The sequence below is a fragment of the Anastrepha obliqua genome, chromosome 2 (assembly GCF_027943255.1).
Source record: "Anastrepha obliqua isolate idAnaObli1 chromosome 2, idAnaObli1_1.0, whole genome shotgun sequence".
Classification (NCBI taxonomy): domain Eukaryota; kingdom Metazoa; phylum Arthropoda; class Insecta; order Diptera; family Tephritidae; genus Anastrepha; species Anastrepha obliqua.
Window position 1 is genome coordinate 91985524 of NC_072893.1, and position 25070 is coordinate 92010593.

The 25070-nt window shown below is 36.3% G+C and overlaps 1 protein-coding gene across 2 annotated transcripts in view; it reads left to right on the forward strand.

Moving 5' to 3' along the window:
• Positions 1-25070, forward strand: part of LOC129239680 (uncharacterized) — a 62743-nt gene that overhangs the window by 31664 nt on the left and 6009 nt on the right. For both annotated transcript variants that reach the window (XM_054875381.1, XM_054875380.1), the window contains exons 3-7: positions 19040-19316; positions 19414-19556; positions 22429-22614; positions 22684-22787; positions 22854-24121. In XM_054875381.1, coding sequence (XP_054731356.1) covers positions 19040-19316; positions 19414-19556; positions 22429-22614; positions 22684-22787; positions 22854-24121 — 1978 coding nt within the window. The remainder of the gene's footprint in view (positions 1-19039; positions 19317-19413; positions 19557-22428; positions 22615-22683; positions 22788-22853; positions 24122-25070) is intronic.

The window sequence follows — 25070 nt, forward strand, 5'->3', positions numbered from 1 at the left end:
AAGGGTACCATTTCATCGTTATAGGCCACGCGGTGCCACGCCCACTTTTGGTTATATTTGTGAATCTCGACATATATATTGTATAATTGGCGCTTACAACCTTTTTGAGTGTTTGTCGGAGCTCATCCTCCAATATCTGGTGTGCGCCTTTGCAGTTGTTCCACATATAGAGAAGTTTTAAGCGGACTCTGAACGGCAAATAGTTTTTTATGAGAAGCTTCGAACCTATGCACTTGCGAATGGTTGTCACGCACCAACCATTCGGCTGCGACGGCCGTCGAATGTCTAGATAGTCACTTAATAATTTGCCCAACTTATATATATAATTGGCGCGTACAACCTTTTTGGGTGTTTGGCCGAGCTCCTCCTCCTATTTGTGGCGAGCGTGTTGACGTAGTTCCACAAATGGAGGGGCCTACAGTTTCAAACCGACTCCGAACGGCAGATATTTTTTATGAGGAGCTTTTTCATGGCGGAAGTACACTCGGAGGTTTGCCATTGCCGCTATTAAAAGAAACTTTTTCCTTATTTTGATATTTCAGCAAGATTCGAACCCACGTTTCCTCTGAATTCCGAATGGTAGTCAGGCGCCGACCCATTCGGCTACGGCGGCCGCCCTTTAATTGGTGTAATTCTGACTTCATTAACCCGGGGTTTGTCGCTAGGTAAATACAAACACAAACGGTCGCAACCGGGTAAAAATTACCACATAATATATAGGTGTAGATATAATTAATTAAATATTTATTTTACGTAGAGAGCGCGTCTTTTGTTTCTATGCAGAAAGGTACCTCAAGCGGCAGGTCACGATATTTTGTAGAAAAGAAGTTAGATGTGGTTTTATTACCTCCGGGTTAAAAAAGTATAAAATTAATAGAAGCCAGAGATGTTTAGACTTTTGTTGCACAAAGTGCATGGCTCACCATTGTGATTATTTTCCCCGATACTGTATACCCGAAGTGATACTTGTGGAAACTATACCATTACTCGTTGAAACTGACGTCTATCACACTTGAAAACTCTATTTTAGTCCTACTTCAAATAACATATAGCGACAGAAGAAGAAGAGGAAGAAGCAAAAAACAAATAGAATGTGATTCACTTAAGTGGAATTCCTTTTTTCACCCATTTCCTCTCTATGTAAGTGGAAATCAGTTTCAAGCCACATAAATGCCAATTGCTTGGCTGCTTTCTCCTCCACCAAAAGCACACAAACGTGCGCACAAATTTTCGTAAAAATATATGTATGTATGAATTTCAAGTTGCCTACTTTACATTAGAGAGGAAATTTGATTTTATTCTAACTGTTTGTTAGCTGTGAATCACGCGAGTCTTTAGTGTGTCGAACGCAACGGAGCGATAAGAAAATGTTTATGGCTTCTGGGCTTCTAGGCATTTGCCGAGAGAACAGAAAGAAAGTCTGTGCATACATCACATACATACATACGTTTACATATATCATACGATGTACGACAAACATGTTGATGTGTAATTGTATGTACTAATTGCAAAAGAATTGCAGGCTTGTAGAATTTCTAAAAGTGGTGTAATTTAAGTATCTACAAGATGTTTAAGTTTCTTTGATAATACAGTATACACACGCATGTGCCCACCACACTAAAGTAAAATACATGTATGTATGTAGATAAATAAATGTATGATTCTTCGTACAACTCCCTCCTATCTGGCCGCTTTTGTTTCGCAACCCATTTTATGGTATTATGCTGCATGCTTTTTTCTGAGTTGTGGATCACATCTTGAATTTAGTGATACGCTACAGAAGCCTTTCAAAACGATCGAAGCGGTCGTTGGAGAGAAAACTGTATGAATAGTGAAATTCCACACTTTGTATTAGATATGATGAGCAAAACAAAAGAGCGCCGGGTAACCAAAAGAATACTACACGCACTGCTGCTGATCAGTTACATGGCACGCCAGTATATTCGATGTAATCGAGTTGCTACCCCAAATCCAAGATTTGTGGATACATAAAAGGCTCCACATACAAGCGTAATAAACTTTAACTTATTGCCATACCGTTGTTGCGATAGCACCCTAGACCCAGTGAATGGCAGACGAACACAAAGCGCACAAACCGCATGTTCAGCCGCTTGACTGACTGATTGCTCTGTTTTTCTTGCCCTGCACTTTGGAATTGAGTTGTTGTTGTTGTGCTGACTGCACATTTTAATGCTCTTTGCACTTCTGTGACATTATCACTTATGTCTGCCTATCCGGTTAACCGACCGATTTATGGATAACACAGCGCCAGGATTGATATGTAAGAATAGCAATGAGAAGGCAACAAAAAAGAAAAGTCACGCATAACAGCAAATATTGAAGCAAAAAAACAAAACAAAAAACTCCTGACGAAACAGACGACAAAAGACATTTCAAATGACCACAAAACAGCAATAACAATAATCAGCAGTCAACAGCATCGGCAATCAGTAGTCGGCAGTAGTCAGTCAATGGAGTCAACGTTACCCAGGTTTCGAACGACACCAACGACTACTAATTGTAGATGCAGCACTGACGGCCCTGCACAGTGTTCAATTTTGGTCTTAAATTTATTTATGTCTAAAATTTTAGACGTAAGTCACAAAATTCATAAGTATTAAAGTTAGATAAGCAAGTGAGGGTGAATCAAGTTACTATTTTTGTAGCTAATTAAAATACTCGTATGAGCTCGCATCAGGACGGAATGGCTCTCACGGCTGTAACGGTTTTTTGTATTTATTAGCTCTGATGTCAAGTAATTATAATGCCGCAAAAACGTTATGGTCAATAAGCTAGTCCAACGAATTATTTTAAGGAGATTTAGTGGCGCATTGAAAGAATTCAAGACTTTGTACACGGGTATAAGCTACTCGCAGCTAAACGAAATTATTTCTTTGAAATCCCTTCTATCAACTCTAATCACCCCAAAAATGATAAATGACAGCCTGGATCTTCTTAGCACATTAGGGATCTTCAATACAGTAGTATTAGGTTGAGTTCCCGGACATGAGGGATTTGAGAGAAATGAAATGGCTGGTCATCTAGCTAAAAAAGATGGCAAACATGCCTCTAATTGGTCCTGGGTTATTTTATTACTCCTTTTTTCTCAGAAAGTTGGAGGAGAACAAATTCGTTTAGCACTGGTACATCCATCGGTCAGCGACAAGCGAAAAAATTCCTAACACCGGACAGAGGATATTCTGATAAGCTACTTTCGCTCAGCATAATAGACTTAAGCCTTATAACTGGTTACTTTACAGGCCACTATAGCCTGAGATATCACTTAAACAAGATTGGCCCCTCTGAAACCATCATCTGTCGATGTGAAATGCACTCAGAAAATTTAAAACACATTATTTGTGAATGGCCTGCAAAAAGCAGAAAAAAACTACCCGACCTTGGTAGTAATGCCATGCATTCATATAATGGATCTATAAGCCCCAGAATGTTCTAAAATTTTTAAAAAGCCTTAAAATATAGGGTATCTCAGCAAGCTTTTCACTATGGATATTTTTCGGTCGCAGTGCACAATAGCCTAATAATAATAATATTAATCATATCTTCAGAATTACCCGCATATAGACCCTTTCTCAAATCACAACTGTTACAGTTTATCTTTCAGTATCCCGAGTATTTGACCTTGGAATGTAGTGGAAGTACCGTACCAATAACAGACGGAACTTTCGAAATTTGTCTTTCACTCATTCAGTTCGTACACACATTGCACCGTCTCCACATCTTATCTGACAGACAGGCTCAGAATTACGAACGAACGTATAGATATATGTATGTATGCGTATATGTATGTGTGTATGAATATGTCGTGGACTGTCGTTTAGGTCGTCGACAAGTGTCGAGTGCAATCTTTTAATTAAATTCAAATTAAAGTGGGGACTTATTTAATTTATTTATTCACTTTCTTCTTTCCTTTGCCTTTGTATGAGTATTTGCCATAGCTTGGCTGTTGACATCTTCAAAAGTCTTTTGTTATTTCACAACTTCGTTTTAAGCTTGTTTGCTTTCTATATACATACACACATACATACATAATTGTTTCTGCTGTAGCTACTTAGGCTGATAAACTGCACGTAGAGCCATGATTGAAAAGACTTGCTTGAGAGAAGCTTTATCCGCGCCTTCAAGTTTATTTTATTTTATAAATGCATACAAACACACGTATTAACGAATACAATAATAAATTGTGTACATATGTACTTAAATATATGCTTACATACGTTTACCATATTCTCAGTCTCATCTACACTTTCGTCATATCAATTCAGTAAAATATCCAAAATTGGTGACAGCGTAAGTAATAGACATTCAAATTATGCTGTCTGCGGAATTTCCGCATGCGGGAAGGTGCACATATACATACACAAAAAACACATTAGGGCAGTTATGTGTATGTATCTTCTTATTTAGTACTATGCATTCGCACAGGAAGCGTCAAATCTCTTACTGGAACCATTATGGCGCTGTCATTTATTAGTCCGAATTGATAGTCTCATATCGCATTAATAGTCCTGTGAGAAGCCGTAGATAAACTTCTGAGAGCCTCATCGAGTTTTGACGGTAACAAACGCGATATTCTGTGGCGTGCTGCTGTTGGTAGCTGTCTTGGTAGCCTTCTCGTCCACTTTTGAAAACGGAAAGCTTGCATGCTTAGACTATTTTCATGAAGTCGAGGGAAAGGTTTGAGTTCTCTCGCATACTCGTCTGCTCCTCATTTCCCGGAACACTGCTACGTCAAAGGACTATGTACAGATTGACAATATGTCATCTTAAGAAGCTTCGACATTCTTGAACACAATTTCAACTAATTATTTCAAATCTCGGTGTAAGATCAAAAATTATGAAGAAGTTTTTTTTAATAGCAGTCGCCCCTCGGCAGGCAATGGCAAACCTCCGAGTGTATTTCTGCCATGAAAAAGCTCTTCATAGAAAATATCTGCCATTCGGAGTCGGCTTGAAACTGTAGGTCCCTCCATTTGTGAAACAACATCAAGACGCACACCACAAATAGAAGGAGGAGCTCGGCCAAACACCCAAAAAGGGTGTACGCGCCAATTATACATACATACATTTCAAAGCTAAGGGGTCTGCTCGCAGCAAGATCCGAAATGCTTATCAGCTTTGCCGACATTTCAAATGCACGAATCTCGACTTGGGAAAAGCACTGCAACAGTTTGTAAGTCATTCGGCTCTTCTCAAAAAAGTTGCTCTACGCCAGATGTCAGATTCTGTTCTACTGTGCATTAAAAAAAAAAAAAACAAAACAGTGCTCCGATCGCTTTTATAAAATATTCCAAAAGTATCACAAATCTACTCACTCAAAAATACTGCAGCTGAACCTAGGCCTACGGCTACCAAACTACTGCAGTGTCATTCAGGCTGAGTTAAAGCCTATAAAAGAGGCTGCATTGTGAGTCAGGAACTTGACTGTTGAAGCCCACCCGCTAGTATCTACTATTACAGCTAAGCTGTCAAAAAATCTCTGCACTTTCTCTATAGAAGCAATTAAATGCAGAGTTATTCTTAATGAGCTAGCTAAGCGGTGCGCCGCGAACATTGTCTGCATCTCGGGACACAAAGATATTCCTGGAAATTCCATCATTGCAAATTCTGGATCAATTGCGCAAGCCAACAATAGATGGGTAAGTTAACTAAACAGGTCTGACTTGCAAGGAATGAACACAGAACGAGGTTCCTATTCAATCTCGACCGTCCTTTCATTAGTACACTGTCTGGTATCATTACCGGGCGACGCAGAAGAAAGCAAATGGGTTTCCCTCAAGCGGCTTCTTGTCGCAACTGTAGAAACAAGGAAGAAGTGGAGAGTGTTGAATACTTTCTCTGTTCTTGCCAGAACGCGGCTCGCTGTCTAAACTCTTACTCCTTTGACTATCTGGCAGACTTGGCATACGCAAGCATCAACAATATTTCATTGTTTATCTGAGAGACGAAGTGGTTGCACCACATCGAGAATTAGAGGGCGAAACTTGCTTGAGCTCAATCAAGTACTATCCCAATGGGCTTCCAAGCTTAAGTGGGCACCCCTACGTCCTCTTGGCAAGCGTGGCAACCACCGTAAGCTATCCTCATCTAAAGGAATATCACTATGTGAGCACATTAATTAATCGGAAAAAGTTTGACTCCGCTTGCCTCCAATGAACGTAATAACCTTATCCTCGAATTCGAAGACCAGGTTCTATTGAATGTAACATGACAAAAAGGAAATTAAAAAATAATTTAATATTAAAAACGAAGCTTAAAAAACGTTATATGAATAGGGGCATCCCTAATGTTCATGTGTGCATATGAATATATTTTCATGCATCCAAAGCTACGCATGCGCAGCATGGGAACCCAATCGGTCAAAGCAATAATAATTTATAATTTATTTCACACTTTTGGAAGGCGTTAAAACAAAAACAAATATAAATTATGTTTGTCGCGGTTTTGAAAACGTAAAGAATGAAGCGCGACAAATGAAAAAAAAGCGAAATATTTCAACATCTACATACATATGTACATATATATCTGTGACGGCGCGTACACCTGTGTTGACATTTGCCACTCCATTTTTGGCCAATTCGGCATACGCTTCAATTGTAAGGAAATAACCGATAATATAAAATAATAAAATTTAATTTAGTTTTTTTTTTTTTTGATTTTTTTTTTAAATCACTTCGCAATAAAAAAGCATAAATATTTTAGCGGCTGTTTAAAGTGATTCGAAGTGAGATTGAGAACGAAGCGAATGTATTCATTGCGGAATGCCATGCGCAGCACAATTATGTGTGTGAGTATGTGTGGATTTATGCATGTATGAACACTATGTATGTATGTGTGTATTAACATTGCATGCGTGCTAAGTATGTTTTCGAACACATGTGTGCACTTGGAAAATTTCAGCATTCCTGGCACGCAAAAATAACACCCAGTCGAGAGCGAAAACTCAACTAACACCATTGCAATCACAGCGACCGTCATCAGCAGTCGTTCAGCCACCTCAACCTAAAGTCTAGACATTTTCAGTGATTTGTACATAAATTACTTTTTTTTATTTTTTCGCATTCGCAGTAATTTTTACATTGCATTGCGCTATGCAAAAGCGAGGGTTTTGTATTGTAGTTGTAGGTGTTGCACATACAGACATCTAAATATAAATACAAATATCTTTGAGATATTACATCTATGCAACTACTGATATTTTATATGATTTTTCCTTATAAAACTGTATTCCCATTTGGTATACACTTTGTGGTCTAAATCTAAATATTCAAAAGATAAAAATTTTGCTCACTAAATTTTCCCACAATCGCCAGAAATGTTCTCAGAGAATTATTTAAATAGTTGTTAAAACTTTCGCCTAAATTTCTTACTATCCCAGCAAACATTCCTGAAACCAGTTCAGTGATATTGAGATATCGTCAAATGAAAAAGCTAGTCAAGAGAACCCATGGTGAAAAGATTTTTAGCGGTGTGGCGAAGATCAGACTGTTAACCGGCTCTCGGCAATTTTGAAATTATCAGCTGATTGGCTGACATAACCAGGGTGGTCGTGGCAGCGTTTTGTTAACGAAAAAACTGAGATTGTGTTGGTGATATACGAAAACATCAACACAGTTAGATTGAACGTGTGTGTGAAATGAACCGGCAGAAGTCGGCTGTCAAGTACCCCATGACGTTTTCGTTTTTCACCATAGTTGAAGGTCAAGCCTGGTAATCATCCGTGAAGCGAGCCGAGTGAAGAAAATAAATCTATGGAGCATTGAGGTCAACAGCTATCCGGCTGAAGCGACTTCTTATGGCAGTGCGAAAACTTGTTTTGTGAAAGGCATCTGGAATACCATAAGCATGTACCAATGTCTGGAGTACCATGAACAACCTAACTTAACGTTTCGACACTAAATTTTGATGTTCTTCCATGGTCAATTGCAATGAAATTGACAATTCATATCATGAAATATTTTAATTCTTATATTGCCAACATCTGTGCCGCAATGGGCTGTGATTTTGCATGTTTGACAGCCAATTGCCATTTTTTGGTGACGCTCACATTGACAACATCTTTGATAATTTTAGTTTTCTAGACTAAACTGTGCAATTCCCTTCTTTGCAAAAATGGATATCGGCGCCATTCGTGCCTCTTCATCGTATAAATCAAACAATGCTTTCAAACAATCAAGAGCGAGAGCACAACGTACTAGATTACATGACGACATTTTCAAAATAACGATAACATAACGAAACAATGCCCACACATAAAATATTTCCATTAAATTCAATCAAATGACAGTTTTTATAAAATGAATAATTGAGTGTCGAGATGTTGGGTAAGGTCAGCGCAAGATGCGTGTCGAGATCGCTCACCCCACTTCAGAAGTAACAGAGCGTTCGATGTACAAGTAAGTTTTTGAAACTGTACAAAAATACCAGGAATAAATTATATACAATATTAATTAGCTGTATTAACGTTGGAGACTCAACAATCACGAAAAAATCAAATTAAGAAGTTTGAAATTTTGATTAACAGTTTTTAATTCTTTTTAATTTGTGCAAAGTTTGAAATCTGGATTTATATGGTTTTTGTAGCAGAATGAACATTTTTCAGAGAAAATATTAAAATCAAATGTGAAACAAATAAATTGCTAAAAATTGTCGATAAGATCCTATGTTATAGTTACTCTATATATTGCTATCGCATCTAAAAGACCCGTCAGGAAAATAGTACCTAAGTAAAAGTTTGGGCTCAGGTGTGTCTTTTTTTGGTGAAAAATGTGTGGAGCACTCTTCAGATATAAGAGTATCAGACACCAGCTACAGGATGGGCCATGTAAAATTTGCTTTTTGAATCGGCTATAAAAAAACTAATCAATATTTTTTCAAACTTTTTTTTATTTTGAAGATTGAACATTGTCATTTATGAATGAAAAATAATATCGTTCAAATGACTGCCACGACTGACTTTACACTAGGCCATTCGATCAACCCAATTTTTAAGCACATTTTCGATGTTTGGGTTCCAATTTCATAAATGGCAACTTCGATTTCGTGTTTTAAAGCATCAATGGTCTCTGGATGGTTCGCATACCATTTGTCCTTAACGGCTCCCCACCATAAATAGTCCAACGGGCTTAAATCACAGCTCCGAGGCGGCCAATTGATATCGGAATTTCGGCTAATTATTCGGTTTTCAAAAACGGTAGCCAAAAGTTCGAGTGTAACTCTGGCAGTGTGACAAGTTGCACCGTCCTGTTGAAACCAAATGTCGTCCATGTCATCCTCTTCAATTTTTGGAAACAACTCGTTGAACATGTCACGGTAACCGCGGCTCCTCGCTCATTTTCGAAAAAAAATGGCCCGATGATATCGCTAGACCAAAAACCGCACCAAAGAGTGACTCGTTGTAGATGCATTTGCTTCTCTACAGTAACGTGTGGATTTTCTGAGCCCCAAATCCGAAAATTTTGCTTATTGACCTAGCCACCCATGTGAAAATCAGAAAAGAAGAAGAAGACTCACCACTTTGGAAATAGATTTTCAATATTTCCCAATTTTGTTCAAGCGTATAGCGTCCCATTTCGTAAATGTCAAACCTTTAAGTAAATTATGAACACATTTGACATGTCATTTATGTTACCATTCTCAAAAAAATAGGTGGTTCAAAAAGCAAACGCTATATGGCCCTCCCTGTAGTTTTTCCTTTGCTTGTTGAGACCTAATTCCAATAAGCTATGCATTTTTAAAATCTAAATTGGATTTGGTACATTCAGTTTAAATGCGGTAAAATGTCGTCTGCCAAGGGTATAGAAAGTTTGCATAAGTAGTTTTACTACGTTTCACATATTTTCTGTTCGTTTTTACATGTCAGGCCGTTACTAGTGTTTCAAATTCTAATATCGTATTTGTGAAAATTGAAATTACTCATTCGCTCAGAAACTCACATATAAGCGAACAAAGGCCACTTGCAAACATGACTATCCAAGAGATATATATTTAGTATATACATACATTAGGCTGGGTCGGTCTTCATGCCAAAGCAAAGAATTTAAAAGGCTTATGTGGAGAGTATCTCGGAACAAATAAATAAAATTAAATATGAAAATCGCCAAACCGATTTTTTGTTTTTTACAAGTTTAGCATTTAAATACCGACAACAGAATATTTCTATTTGTGGAAAGTTGTACTATTACTTTCTAACACACATACATATTAAGCAAGTATTTAAGTATTTAAAAGTAAAATTTCACCAACTTCACTTGAAATTAAACGAAAAAGTGCACAACTCTGAATATGGAACTTTAATAGTAAAATACGATTTCGGAGATGACCGTGTTCTGAGCCCGTTACAATGTCGTACGGTTTAAAAAAATCTTCAATTTGCTGAATTTTCTTTGGTTTGCAAGCATCTTTTATAAAAACAAATGTTTTATAAAATTCGTGTTCCAAAAGCCAAAATTATGATAAAAAAAATGTATTAGAGTGGCTAAAAAAAAACATTATTATACACTATTTTGATATGGTGTTTTGCCGAGCTGCTCCTCTAATTTTACCGAACGGCAGATGTTCTTTTTATGAGGAGCTGTTTCATGGCAGAATACACTCGGAGGTCTGTTATTGCCTGGCGAGTGGCGACCGTTATTAGAAAATACTTGTTTTTATCGTTCGATGATTCATGCGCGGCTCTTCCAACCCAGCCATTGCCGAATGGTAGTCGCGCGCCAACACATTCAGCTACAGCAACCGCCTCGTCGAAAGCACAATATAAACATAAATATCCTCTGTTGGAGGTTCGCCAGAGTTCCTGCTCCAATTTGTGATGACAGTTTTAATGTTGTTCCACAAATGGAAGAACCCACAGTTTAATGCCTCCACATAGATACTCTTCACATAAACTTTAAATAGTGGAACTTTTTCAAACCTTTTTTTTGTCCCACTCTAGCAAACATATCTACATTTAAATAAAAAAAACGAATATAATCTAAATACCAAAGAACAGCAACAGTTTTCGAAAGCAAAACAAAGGCAGATGTTCAAGAAAAATAATCGTAAACCAATTGAATCAAATAAAATTAAGAAAGAAAATTAAAAACAACAACAAACACCGAAATAAGATTATTAAAGGGAAATGCCTTGGGGGTGAGACTCGAAGTGGTTCTTCATCAATGTATTAAAATTCGAGTAACCACTTCTTGCTCGTATGGCGCGATAAGGAAACGGCATGAAACATTTCAATTTGATTAGAGCAGAACAACAATGTACGGCACAATCGCGTGTCCCATGGAGCGATGTTGTGCGTTGCCGCGATAAATCGCTTTGAATCGCTTTGAAAACATATTTAATTGTACTGCTTTATCTACTTTATTTTAATTTGCTCCGCATATTTTCTATTTGTTTTCTTATTTCTTATCGCTTGTGAAATAAATTATTGAATTAATATTATTGAGTAATTAGTTGAGGAATTGATAGAGAAACACACAGGCAAATAAATTAGGTTTAAAATTTTCAAGTGAATATAAAAACTATTTTCCTAGATTTTTGCAATGATTTAGTAATAGAATTTTTTGGAGTATTTATTAACTACTCACATATGCATACATGTGTACAATTTATTTAGAATTTGTTTATCCAACATCTAACAGTATGAAAACTAAAAATAAATTTGCTTACTTTATGGTTTAATACCTTTATCTTTCATTCAGTGGAATGCTATCGAATGCTATGAATCATGTACGTGTATGTGTTTTAAAGCTAGCAAATTATTACCATCAAATAGCTCTAGGCATAATTTGGCAACCATCTACGGTGAGTAATATTTAACGCCATGAGTTAGAATAGACTGTGGATAAAGTTAAGTTTGTGCATAAGATGCGATAAAGCAATAGTAAATTAGTTAAATTTTGTATGTTATATTTTATTATGTAGATAGATACAAGGGATGCAGCAGAACGAAGCCGCACGTAATCTAAGAAATCTTTTGTAATCCTATAAAACGCCCTTAATCCTGGTGAATGATACTCTATAAAATAATAACCGGAACTCTTAGAACCTTGAAAGAAAAATGCCTAACATTTAGGCTATCAGCAAATTTTAATATCGCTTTCTGTTCAAGATCGGACATTTGACCGAGGTTGTTTTGCCATTTGTGGCATCTTGATTTTGTTCCACAAATGCAGTGACCTTCAGTTTTAAGCCGAGTCCGAACGTTTTTTATGAGTAGCTTTTCCGTGGCTGAAATACACTGGGAGGTTTGCCATTGCCTGCCAAGAACCGACCGCTATTAGAAACAACTTTTTCTGTTTTGTGTGTGTTTTTTTTTTTTGCTGCCAAAAACTGAAAAGTGGCATAGCACTAGTTAACAAGCTTGAATACTGGTTTACTAGAATTTCAGGCTGGAGAGTTTTCGGACAAGTTCACATTCCATCACCCATCTTTGGCCGGGTATGCCAATGTACAACCTAGAGACCCATTTGTCCAGCTTCCTATATTAATTGAAAATTCTCTCTTTGAACTTTCAGGCGAAGCAGGAATCGGAAATCTTGCACTTTTCTAAAGTTGGAAACTTTCCCAATATGCCTGTTGCTATTGAGCTAAGATCTGGGAAGTTAAAAACCTAAATAACCACTGATTAATTTTTGCGTTTCGTTCCCACGATCATCCATATAGTATTCTGTAGGCTCACATAACTTGATTGTACGAGTATTAAGGGGTTACATGGGTTTTGTCAGGTAAAAAAAGGTCTATTTTAAATATTTTTTTTCTGTGTAAAAAAATGTTTATTTAATTCAAACTTTTTTTTGTCTTATAGATACATATTTAAAGAATAATTTCTGAAATTTTCAAAAAAAAAATTAAAACTCCTCCATTGTGACGTCAATTCCGGTGACCCCTCGAAAAAAAGGTGCGTCCGCGTTGTCAGCATAACTCCTGACAGGCTCATCAAAAATGAAAAAACAAAAATAAGTGCTTTCGTTAAGACCATAAACTCGTGATTGAACGAAGGAAAGAAAAAAAAGTAAAAATTGGAATTTTGGCAGACATTTTTGCAAAAAAATGAAAATTTCGGCCAAATTTGCTTGAAATTTTGTTTTTTTTTTAAATAGTTGTAATTAAAAAAAAACAAAATCCTTCGTTCAAGCACGAGTAAATTGTATCTCGAACACCTGTGTAAAATTTCATCAAGATTGGTTGAGTAGTTTCGAGAACATTTGAGAAAAACGCGATTCAAGTTTTGAATAACAATAAAAGTGGCTTGGAACGCACACATTCCAAAGGCTGTATCTCCGAATTTATTATTCGGATCGACTTGAAAATTTAGGATAATATTCCTGAAATGTTGTAGAAATTAATAAGCCAAAAAAAAATAAATCGATTTTTTGAACCAACGAAACCCATGTAACCCCTTAACGAGAGTATGTTTTGTTGCCAATGTTAAGTTGTGCTTTGCTATGCTTTGTTATGTTGAATGGTGTCACGTTATGTTTCTTTATACTATGTTCTGTTGAGCTAGATAAACGAGTTTTGAAATACAAATTTCAATATAGGACTGCTTTGCTTCGGTATGTTACACAGTGTCATATTATTTTTGCTAAGTTATCTTATGTTATATTATATTATGCTACGTTATTTTATGTGTTACTAATAGCAAAGTAGTCAGTTTAAGAATTACTGCGTTAGTATAGTGATTGCTTAGCAATTATGTTACATTTTATTCTTGTTTTGCCTCGATTGCTCCTCAACTAAGATGAGACATTTTGAGCCAATATGTTTCTATGTCAGGACATAGTTGAATGTTAGCAATAATTTGGACATTACTAAACTGAGGAAATTTAATGCTCATATTTTTCTTAGTAACTAATTCACTTTAATTGCACTTAGTTGTTAGCAAAGACTCCCCAAAAATCCAGTATTTGTAATCAGACGGATTAAAACAATGGCAAATTTGAAAACTGATTTTTTTCTTTTCTCTTGTCACCGAGAAGCTTCCCAATTCCGCATGGTTGTAAGTCATACGGACTATGCGCCAGCGCTCGAGGATGAGAGCATATTGTAAGGCTTGTACTTGGGATCATTACCTTGGTATGATTTGAATAACAATTTGTTTGGATTTTTACACTGTTACGTTTTTTCCAATTGTTACGTAAAATGTCTAAATATATTTCTTTTATTATGTTTCCTCCAATAATTTTAATTTCACCAACACTTTTGCTACAAATACAACCCCATACCATACACTTAGCTTACCAAATTTCACTGTGGGAATAATTTTCCTGTTTTTTAGGGCTGTTAGCAGCTTTCCTATTAAACTATGTTGGATCCATCGCGGTTAAGTAGCATTATTTTTCTCTCATCAGTCTCATCACTAAAAAAACATTGTTCTGGCATTCCGAATTGAGTGGGAAACGTGAGTTAGAGCAAAAGAAAATAGTTTGTCAACGTTAGCATGCAATAGGAATGACTGTTTTCTTGCACTTCTTTATGAAATTTGAATTTTAAGAGAACTCTTCGTACTGTTTCATGACCTACTTTCACACAATGGCAGTCTTCTAATTAAATGTGCGGTTAACACTCTAAAGCTGTTTTGCGATTTTTCGTCAATTTGTTTCACTATTGACCTTTCCGTCTTTGGTGTGATCGAATCCACTAAGAAAATAATGATACTGTACAATATTGAATTCAATCTAGTTCAACTAACTACCTTTTATCTAAAAATGGATATCTATAGAAAGGATATTGCTTTAAGTCGGAAGAGCATGCTCTAGCTACCGTTAGCTGTTGTGGAATTGGTATGGTTATACGAGTAAGATGTAAACAGCGTCCGCATTCAGTAAATTATTTTATTAAATTCGATGGAAAAAACAAAAGCTTGTTATTCCTGAAAAGCCAAAGTTTTGTAAGTATAAAAAAGAGGCATAAAACCTTAACCCTTCCATACACTTGCACTTAACTAATATTGCGGTCTCGATTTCGCGACGCAAATTTCCTGGAACCGAGTATATGCGACATGTTTTTGGAAATTCAAGAAGTATACATTGGACTTGACACACTTTCGCACTCACAGAATATAGTTTAGAGTAACAATTTTGTGGCCACAAGCATAAACCGGCTAAGTCCGAAAACATAACTCCAAGAAAAAGCTCTTTATGCATACATTTATCTGCATATGATATGTAGGTATATAAAGAAACCGATACGTTCAGCCAATATTAGATATGTGTATATGCACAGAGATTTCTAGTACACATATGCCTTTGTCACTAGAATACGGTGGCATACATATGAGTGCAATTTAATTCTTCCTTAAGTTGACTTAAGCGGTTATTGCTTGTGTCCACAGAATTGTTGGTTTTGTTTGCTAATTCGATATTATCGCGTATCAAGTATGATTCATCAAAATAATAAGCGAAGTAGTATTTTTTCAACATTCACACTCACGCAAGTGCATGTGCAACATACATACATATATGCGAACTTTTCGATTGCTTGCTTACAATTGTCGCTGTTGTTGTAACGGCTTATCAATTACTCTTCAGGTTTGCACATTAACGCAAAAAGCAAAAGTAATGAAGTCAGAAAGTATTACTTTGCATATAAACTATTTTTTTTTACAAATTCGCTCAAGCTGGCGCACTGGCTTACGAGAAATTCTTGTAAATATAAGTATATACTATATAACAGGGTGGTCCACATATTGGTTTGGTTTTAAAAATTCACAAGGATGAAATTTTTTTTTTGTTTTTGGTATATTATTACAACAACTTCAAACTTACGGCCATGTAATTGCTCATAAGACCAGTCGAATTTTTGACTACTTTTTCCAATAAATAAAATAATTTTATTTAAAAAAAAAAATTTACAAATTAAGTTAATTAAAAGAAAATATTTAAATACCAAATGAATTAGGTTTAAAAGAGCTTTAAATTGAGTAAACCGGTTTTTAGGCTAATTAAAAAGCAAAGCAAAATATTGTATTTGCCTTTGTGACATTAAAAGAACTATAGAACAAGTTTTGGATTCAAATCCTTGAATACGTATATATACTTTGTGGGCAAAAAGTAAGGTGCATTTGGTTGTAAAATGAAAAATCTTTATTTATTCTTGTAAATCAATTTCATACCCTTCAAAATAATCCCCTCTCGATGAAGTACACTTATGCCAACGATTTTTCCACTCTCCGAAACATGCCAAATAGTCCATTTCCGGTATAGCCATCAGCACCTTCTTCAATTCAGCTTTTATCTCTTCAATCGACTCGAAACGCGTTCCCGGAGTGGTCTCTTGAGTTTTGGGAATAGCCAGAAGTCACACGGAGCCAAATCAGGCGAATACGGTGGTTGCGGAACGATATGCGTGGAATTTTTGGCGAAATGGTCACGAAGAACGAGTGCAGTGTGAGACGGTGCATTATCGTGATGCAAAAACCAAGAGTTGTTGGCCCATAATTTTGGTCTTTTTAGACGAATTGCTTCACGTAAACGATGCATAACGCTCAAATAATATTCCTTATTAACAGTTTGGCCAGGTGGAAGGGATTCATAGTGCACCACACCACGAAAATCGAAAAAAACTGTCATCATGACCTTTATTTTTGAACGACTTTGACGTGCTCTTTTCGGTCTGGCCGCGCCTTTAGCACGATATTCGCTTGATTGGTCGGTTGTTTCAGGGTCGTAAGCATAAATCCAAGTCGCATCTCCCATAATGATGCATTTGAGCTTGTCCTGATAGTCTGAAAGCATTGTTTCACACACATCAACGCGACGACTTTTTTCCAAGAAATTGAGAGTTTTCGATACCAAACGAGATTTGACTTTTCGTAGGCCCAAATGGTCTTTCAAAATGGTTTTCACAGATCCTTCTGATATTCCGATCATATCAGTAAGGTCTTTAACAGTCAACCGACGATTTTTGAGCACTAACTCCTTCACTTTATTGACGTGTTGGTCAACTGTTGACGTCGATGGTCGTCCGGAGCGCTCCAAGTCATCAACACGTTCTCGACCCTCTTTGAAGTCTTTGTACCACTTATAAACACTTTTCGGGGACATGGTCGAATCGCCAAATGCCTTCTGCAACAGGCTAAACGTTTCCGCAGCTGAAATTTCATTTCGCAAACAAAATTTGATGGCACTTCTCTGCTCAATCAAATCAGACATTGTAAAAATCGAAAAATGCGCTCTTGGTCGTTTGGTAAACACAAGCGTAAATATATTACTGATAATGACATTCACATGAAAGTTGGCCCAAATGTTATTAACAGTGCTGCGAACTCATGAAAAAAATAACTAGAGCGAAATTTTAATACGGCGAAGTTTGACTTCAGGTATGCACTCTATGGGCACAAATAAGAAAACGTATCCAAAATCTATGTCCGTAACTATAATTCGGATTTAAGAATTAATTAGTTTAAATGTACTACTCCAACTAACTTAGGGATATGGTAAAAACATAATATAAATATAATTATAATTAAACAACTATCGTGCAAACGCTTTATATGGAAAATGTGTACCAGGGGAGAAAATTATCAAAAATCAAGAAGAATTTGGAACAGCTTCACTCTTGCACTCTTTAATGGAGGATAAAATGGCATGCCCACATATTTTTATATAATAAAGATCGAGCAAAATTCGGTCGCCCAGGTACCATTACCTTCGAGGAAACCATTTGAGTACTCGTATAAAGAGTGCGAGATTGGACTAACGAACTTGCAGTTTCTAATTTTCGGTGAAAAAACCACATGTTTCGATTGTGAATAGCTGTAGTCCTACAGTCCATTTTTTTGGTGCACCGATTTTTGCAAAAACGATGGGTAGCCCCGAAAAATGTTTATATAAAAAATTATATATGTAGTATATCGAACAAATTTGTCCGCACTTCCTTATAAAACACAATTGCAAATATATAGTTTAAATTTCAAGTAAATGGGTCAAAGTTTGTTGGAAAATGGGTCCGACCGTCGAGAAAAAATGCATTCAAAATTTCCAGTGCGATACACATCGGAGAGGTGCTGCGTAAAAATTCGAATTCTTTAGACATCTTTCCACCTTAAGGCCAGGTTACCCTTGATTTGTGTGCTTTTTTAAATAAACTTTATTCATAGTACAAAATATATTTATTAATCAATTTTTTTACATGTGAAAAAACAAATATTAAATTGCTTAAAAAAATTTTTTTTTTTTTTTTTTTTTCAAATGGTGGCTTTCAAAATGGCTGCTAAATTTTAGCTGATTCGTAGTTGGATGCCATCATATCTCGAAAACGAATTATCTGAAAGTAAAAAATCAAACGGTTTCATCTTCTGTATTGAATTGGTTATAGCCGCAAGCAGAATCACAAACATTTATTGTTATTTAAAAAAGTTATAAACAATTAAAAGTGAAAAAATAGTGGCAAAAAATTCAAAAGTCCGCCATTTTGTTTTTTTTTTTATTAAAAATATTTGATTCTGCTTGCGGTCATAACCAATTCAATACAGAAGATGAAACCGTTTGATTTTTTACTTTCAGATAATTCGTTTTCGAGATATGATGGCATCCAACTACGAATCAGCTAAAATTTAGCAGCCATTTTGAAAGCCACCATTTGAAAAAAAAAAAAAAAAAAATTTTTTTAAGCAATTTAATATTTGTTTTTTCACATGTAAAAAAATTGATTAATAAATATATTTTGTACTATGAATAAAGTTTATTTAAAAAAGCACACAAATCAAGGGTAACCTGGCCTTAATCGTTCGGGAATATTATTTTCTTTTAAACAAAAAAAAAAAAATCTTTTCATATTTCGACAGTGACCGACAGTGAGTTGCGTTGTCTACTTATAATTTGAATATTTCATTAGATGTGTCTTTGCACCTTTACTTTTACTTAGGGAGGCAGTAAATTAAATCGAATTCTTGACTTTTTGACGTTATGACGTTCTTTCGTTCCGTCGAGTATTGTATCTTTTCTTCACATTACTTTTACTTATTACTTATTTGCCGCCATTAATAAATTATTTTTATTTTGTTCTCTTTTTCGCACAAACGCAGTTGAGTGACATATTCGGAACGAATTACCGTGTACCGCTTACGGCCATATCAATTACAATTAAATTGGCATCAAATACTCATTTCCGCTTGGAGAAGGATTTATTCGTTAACAATTCGCGCATGAATAGTTTCACTATTGTTGGTTCTCATCGGGATGGCGAACAAGTGGAAATCACAACGGGCGCTTTTCCGGGTGGTGATGGCACTATTGGACCGTATCCAGAAATATTGATGCAAGATGTATTTTCTGTGGTGGTGCGAGAGGGCGCATTCGCAGGTGAGCATTGATTGACAACTTAATTTATAATCAAATTCAATTTAAATTGTGTTGTTTAATTAAATTTCGTCAACATTTTCATGTTTTTTGTTTATAGGTAACAAGAAATTCACTGTGCGCAACAGCAATGACTTGATTTTATACTCAAATGCCTTCAAGAGAGCCGAAATTAACGGACGTTTTGTGGGCGTAGCCGATTTGCGTATCGAAGAGAAAGCGTTTAATTCAGCAAATGCCACGGTAAGCAACATTTAGTTGAGTGGAACGATTTCGCAGCATAAATATGTGCGTAAATATGTATGTAGTACCGTACACAAAAAAGATTGTTTGCCTTTTAAGGCGTATGAGGAGTTTGGTCAATGAATTTCCAATGTTAAAAGGATCGATAATAAATATAGATAAAATAGGGAAATATAGGGAGAAAAAAGTAAACAATTTGGTGATTTTAACTGTGGCTGACTTTCGCAAAACATCTGATCTTTTTTGTTTATGAATGCAATCCTCATAACTGTAATTGGTTATGCGGAGTACTAAAAGCCAAAAGTTTAGTTCACATGTACTTCCTCGGTCGTCAGCCCGACGCGCCAAATGAGACGGAAACGTTTAAAGAAGCTTTACAATATAAAACAACTAAGTTCTTCAGGAAGCGGCCTGAAACTGTAGGACCCTCTATTTGTGGAACAACATCAAGACGCACGCCACAAATAGGAGAAGGAGCGCGGCCAAACACCCAAAAAAGATGTACTAGCCAATTATATATACATATATAAGTTCTAAAGAGAAAAGCTACCTCAAAATTTTGTAGCTCCTCTTATCGATGCTTTATCTAACACATTTCACACTGAACACTCTGAGATGACATTTAAATCGTTTAACAATTTTTACACCCTTTTCGTTTTCTGCACACAATGCCTGTGGGAAAAAGAATTATAGAAAATTCAAAATTCCATTAACCGACTCTCACCGAGTTTGAAAGAATCAGCTGATTGGCTTACGTAACATGTGTCATAACTGAACTGAGATAATGTTGGTAATATATGTTACTTCATTGCCGTCTGAACAACGGCTGTTCGGTCCAGTGAGTGCATACGTGCGTAATGAGCGAGGAGAATTCTGCTGCCGATTTCCATGTGATGTGGCAGTTTGGTTTTCCACCATAGCGGATGGCCAAACCTGGTAATCTAATCATCCTTGGTTATAGCCAACTTTGTCTACACTTCGTTTGGTATAATTTGCACTAAGTAATATCAACAACTCGGCTAGAATTTTTCACACTCTTAAAAGCGTTACTAGCGTTAGAGTTGCGATTAAAAGTACAGCTTTCTGTAATAAAACTTGAAGGCTACAAAATTTCTGATAACCTTGCAAGTCCGTGACTCATAAACCACAGGCGAGTTTAACTTTTCATTCCATACATAACAAAGGGTGTTTCATCAAGCATGATATGATTTTTTAATAATATCAAAATACATTAGCTGTTCAGGATATTCACATATTCTTAATTAAGGGGGTCTTCTGGTCTCGAGGCCCTGAAATGAAGGGTTTTTTTGGGGATTGATTGTGACAAATCCTGTGAATATTTAAAAATTTTTTTTTTTTTATTTTAAAGGTACATGTCTTGGCTTTTAAAAAATGGTTTTGACTTTGAAAAAAATTAACACCCGCGACCTTGAAATGGCGCTGAAGACGTCCACCTCCAAACGAAACAGGTCTCCATTTTGGTCACGGTTTTTCCACCTGGGTAATCAGAAAGCAAAAATTAGATATGCGTTGTCTTCAGAGTTGCCCTGGTTAAGTTTTCTCGTGACAGATTTTTTTTTTTTTAATTTTTTTCAAAAGTTATGCAACAATTTGCAAAAAAAATTTTTTTTTGCTCATTTTTTGAACTTTAAAAGGTTATAAAAGTGGAATGAAAAAAAATTTCAAAAATCGTACACGGGGAAACTTAGCGGTAAGTTTTCCGAACATTTTAAGACCAAAACCATTGAAATCGGAGTATAACTACTATGAAAAGTGTGACCAAAATGCTTAAAAAACACGATTTTCGGGGAAACGCGTTTAAAGATAAAGTTTATGATAAAACGGCCGCAGGAGGGTACACTTCGGTGCCCAGAAAAATGTGAAAAAATGCGATTTTCAAAAAATCCTTTCTGTGGCGTATTCTCGCATACACATACAACAAAATTATGCAAAAAAAAAAAATCGATTTTTTTTTCGCTGGAGACCAGAAGACCCCCTTAAGTTTTGAATATGACACCACTCAAATAGCCTGCATTCTTCTATTGCTGCCTTGAGTCCGATGCACCCTATTTTCAAGCAGTTTTTCCACTAAATCGGGTCGTACGTCATTAATAGGAGTTAAATATTGGCCTTAAAAGAACGAAGAGCGTCTGATTTATTCGCAAAGGCCAATCATTTTAAATAACCCCAGAAAAAATTGCCTCATTTTGTTAATCACAAGTTTTTTAAGGCCATTCAATGCTAAAATTTCTTTAAATTATCGAATTGCCAAACATTTCCAATAATTCGATTGTTTCCCGTACCGTGTGACACGTACTCACGTCCCGTTGAAACCAGATGGTATCAAAATCAATTTATTACAATTTTGACTATAAAATGTTGGTTATGATCGATCCTTAACGATCTCCACTGACAGTGACAGTGTCACCCCCTTTATTTCTGACGAAGTACGGACCGATGATTCCACCTTACCAGAAACCTCTTTACGGAGTAGATGATTATTGGATAACTGACAAAAGTGCACAAATAGTTGCAACCAGAAAACGATTATGTTGATAATAAAATTGAATGTTTCGTAAACACTGTTGAGACGTAAATCTTTGCATTATAATATTTTAATCACAACTGAATGCAATGGAAAACTAATGGCAGGTCTTGGCACATTAAATATGGCTGAAACGTAATGGAGAAATCATACCACGCTTAATGGCAACCGTTTTAGTAATACAGTAGGGAATGGTATTGAACAATGGGAAAGCGTATTGTTACATGTTTTCACTGGAGAAGAGAAATTGCTTTTAAGAATTAAAATTAGGTCCACTAAATCCAGCGAATAAATAAATAAGTTTCACAAATTTCAAACTCATTTCAGCTACACATTGAAAACTCACACATCGACAATATTTATCGTTTCGAAGCATCGCTGCGCGAGATAAAATTCAGCAATTGCAGCATTGGCACCATCAATAGTGGCTCTTTCGATGTCAATAATATCAATTTTATTGCTTTTGTAAATAGTCGCATCGATGTAATCAAATCGCGGGCCATTACCGAGAAGGTGAGTGTACATGTAGAAAACTTCGCTCATTTTAATTAAATTTCAGAATTTAATCCACGTTCTTTTTAGTTGTTTAGTATGCACGTGTCCTTCATCGGTGGCGTTATCGGCTACATCGAAGGCGAGGCTATACACGGCAGCGGCATAAACGAGCTGATTTTTCGAAACAACAGGTAAGTAGCTCAGCCAGCTATTCGCCTATCAATTCAAGTATTTCGCCTCTCTGTTTCTCTTGACAGGATCGACACTATCCATGAAAATGCCATACATGTGAACGCCATCAACGCGACTATCGCCGACAATCGTATTAAGCATCTCGGTCCGAACTGGTTGCGTGTCAAAGAGTGGTCCAATATTGTGATTGAGAAAAATGTTTTCGGTGATTTTGGAGGCATTATACTGGAGGAAACAAAGAAGCCAGGCATTTGTCGCTTCGAAAACAACTCGCTCACAGTGCCCCAGCAGGGCAGTTTAAATATCACAAATCGTCATTGTATATTGCGTGAGATCTCCGTCCTTTTACCGTGTCGATGCAATCGAGATTGGCTGACCAATCTCTCCGACCGCGATTTACGCTCCGAAATCTACTGCACGATCGATACGAAATTGGGTGCGTGCTTCAATGCAACCACCTTTAATATGCTCAAGTATGAGAACGAAGTGTGTGACGAGACGAAAACAACAGTAGACTGTGGCGCGAATCGTAACCTCAAGAAGGTGGATGGCAAATTCTTTACACTCGAAGAGCTCGAACGTCAAGATTCCCAATTGATATATATTATCTACCTCAGCGTAACCATAGTTTTGGCCGTCGTAGCAGTCATTATATTAGTTTTAGTTTTACGCTGTTTATGCCGTCAGAAAAAAGGCAACAGTGGTGGAAACTTAAGTCAACATCATCGTCATGAGTTTACCGAACACGAACAACAAATCATTGAACGCACATTACAACTCGTACAAAAGAGATATCCCAACATTCACGCACGCGTAGAACGCCTGTGCCAAGAACTGCTGCAAACCAATCGAACAGAGAAGCAATGCATTAGAACTGTCACAAAAATTGAGGATTTACTTAATAAGATTGAACGATCCGAAGATCTGAACGACTTTTGCAGCGTATTGGCGCAGCACCTGCAACCGCAGTCGCAAACTCTTCAGCATACCCCGGAAGTGGTCTATAGTACGAATAGTTTCGTGCAAGTGCAGCATGAGAATTACGGTGGACCGCTCTATGCTGTCCAGCGTATAGATACATCACATACTATTGCCAGCATGAGGGAGCGTGAGCGAGATTGTGAACGCGAAAGAGAACGTGAGCGTGAGCGGGAGCAAGAGTGCGCGAACAGCGCTATGAATGGTCACAACGATGAGACGCTCAATGTGCCCAATGAACCTTTCTACGAGGAACTGGGCCAGCCATTACTGCCCGATTATGCTTCGCCGCAAGATCATACAGCAACGGGTCTGAGCGGCGAATTGGAATATGCCGAGCCCATCAATAATCGAGGTAATTTAATGTACTAAAATCAAAATTTGGCACGCGCAGCACACAAAATTACAACCGCACCATTGTCTCCAGCACTAAAAACAAATTTAAAAAATTATAAAAAAAAAGCTCTGCGAGTTGAGTAGATCGATATTCTCTACACTTTAACGCACTGTAGGCTGTGAATTTATAAAATGCTGAAGAATGTGTAAATATGTATGTTATATGTAGGTGTTTGTTGTATTGGTTTGAACTGCGAAAGCTTGCATTCGATAACATAGTCACATGAAAGCTCAAAGTGAAAGCTTTTGAGTTGTTTTCTCGTTGTAAGGGCAGGAAAAACTTTTATTTCAAAGCCTATAGCAAGTTCAAAATATTTCTAATTTGAAAAGTAAGAAAATTTCCTGAATTTCAAAAGCTTCTATTCAATACACTAAGATTGAAAAATGCTTTAATTACGGTTGATAAATATTCTTTAAAGTACTCACGTTTATATATTAAATCTTACAAGTAAACCCAAATTCTTTTTTTACGAGGATCAAAGGTAAACAAACGTGTATATAATTTTGACATTCAGAATATAAAAACACAAAAAGGTGTTGTAGACAAAAATGTTGAATAAGAAAATCTTACAATGCAGAAGAATCAAAATCTCGAATTTCGCGCCGATTCTCTCGCTTAGAAAAAAATTAAGTTAGAGCTCTTAAAAAAATTGTTTTCATACATTTACGTACTTACAGCACTTACGTTACTTACGTACAACGTATTTAACTATCAAATCTAATGAAAAGCACAATTTTCACATACAAATTTATGAAAACAGTAATTTTTAACTATTTTTAATAATATATAAGTATGCAGTTTCACACAAAGGCTTTAATAAAAGCAGATTCAAAAATTATGGTGTTCACGAAAATATTAGTAATCATGATGAAAAATAGAAAATCAAGTCAGGGTAATATTTTTCACA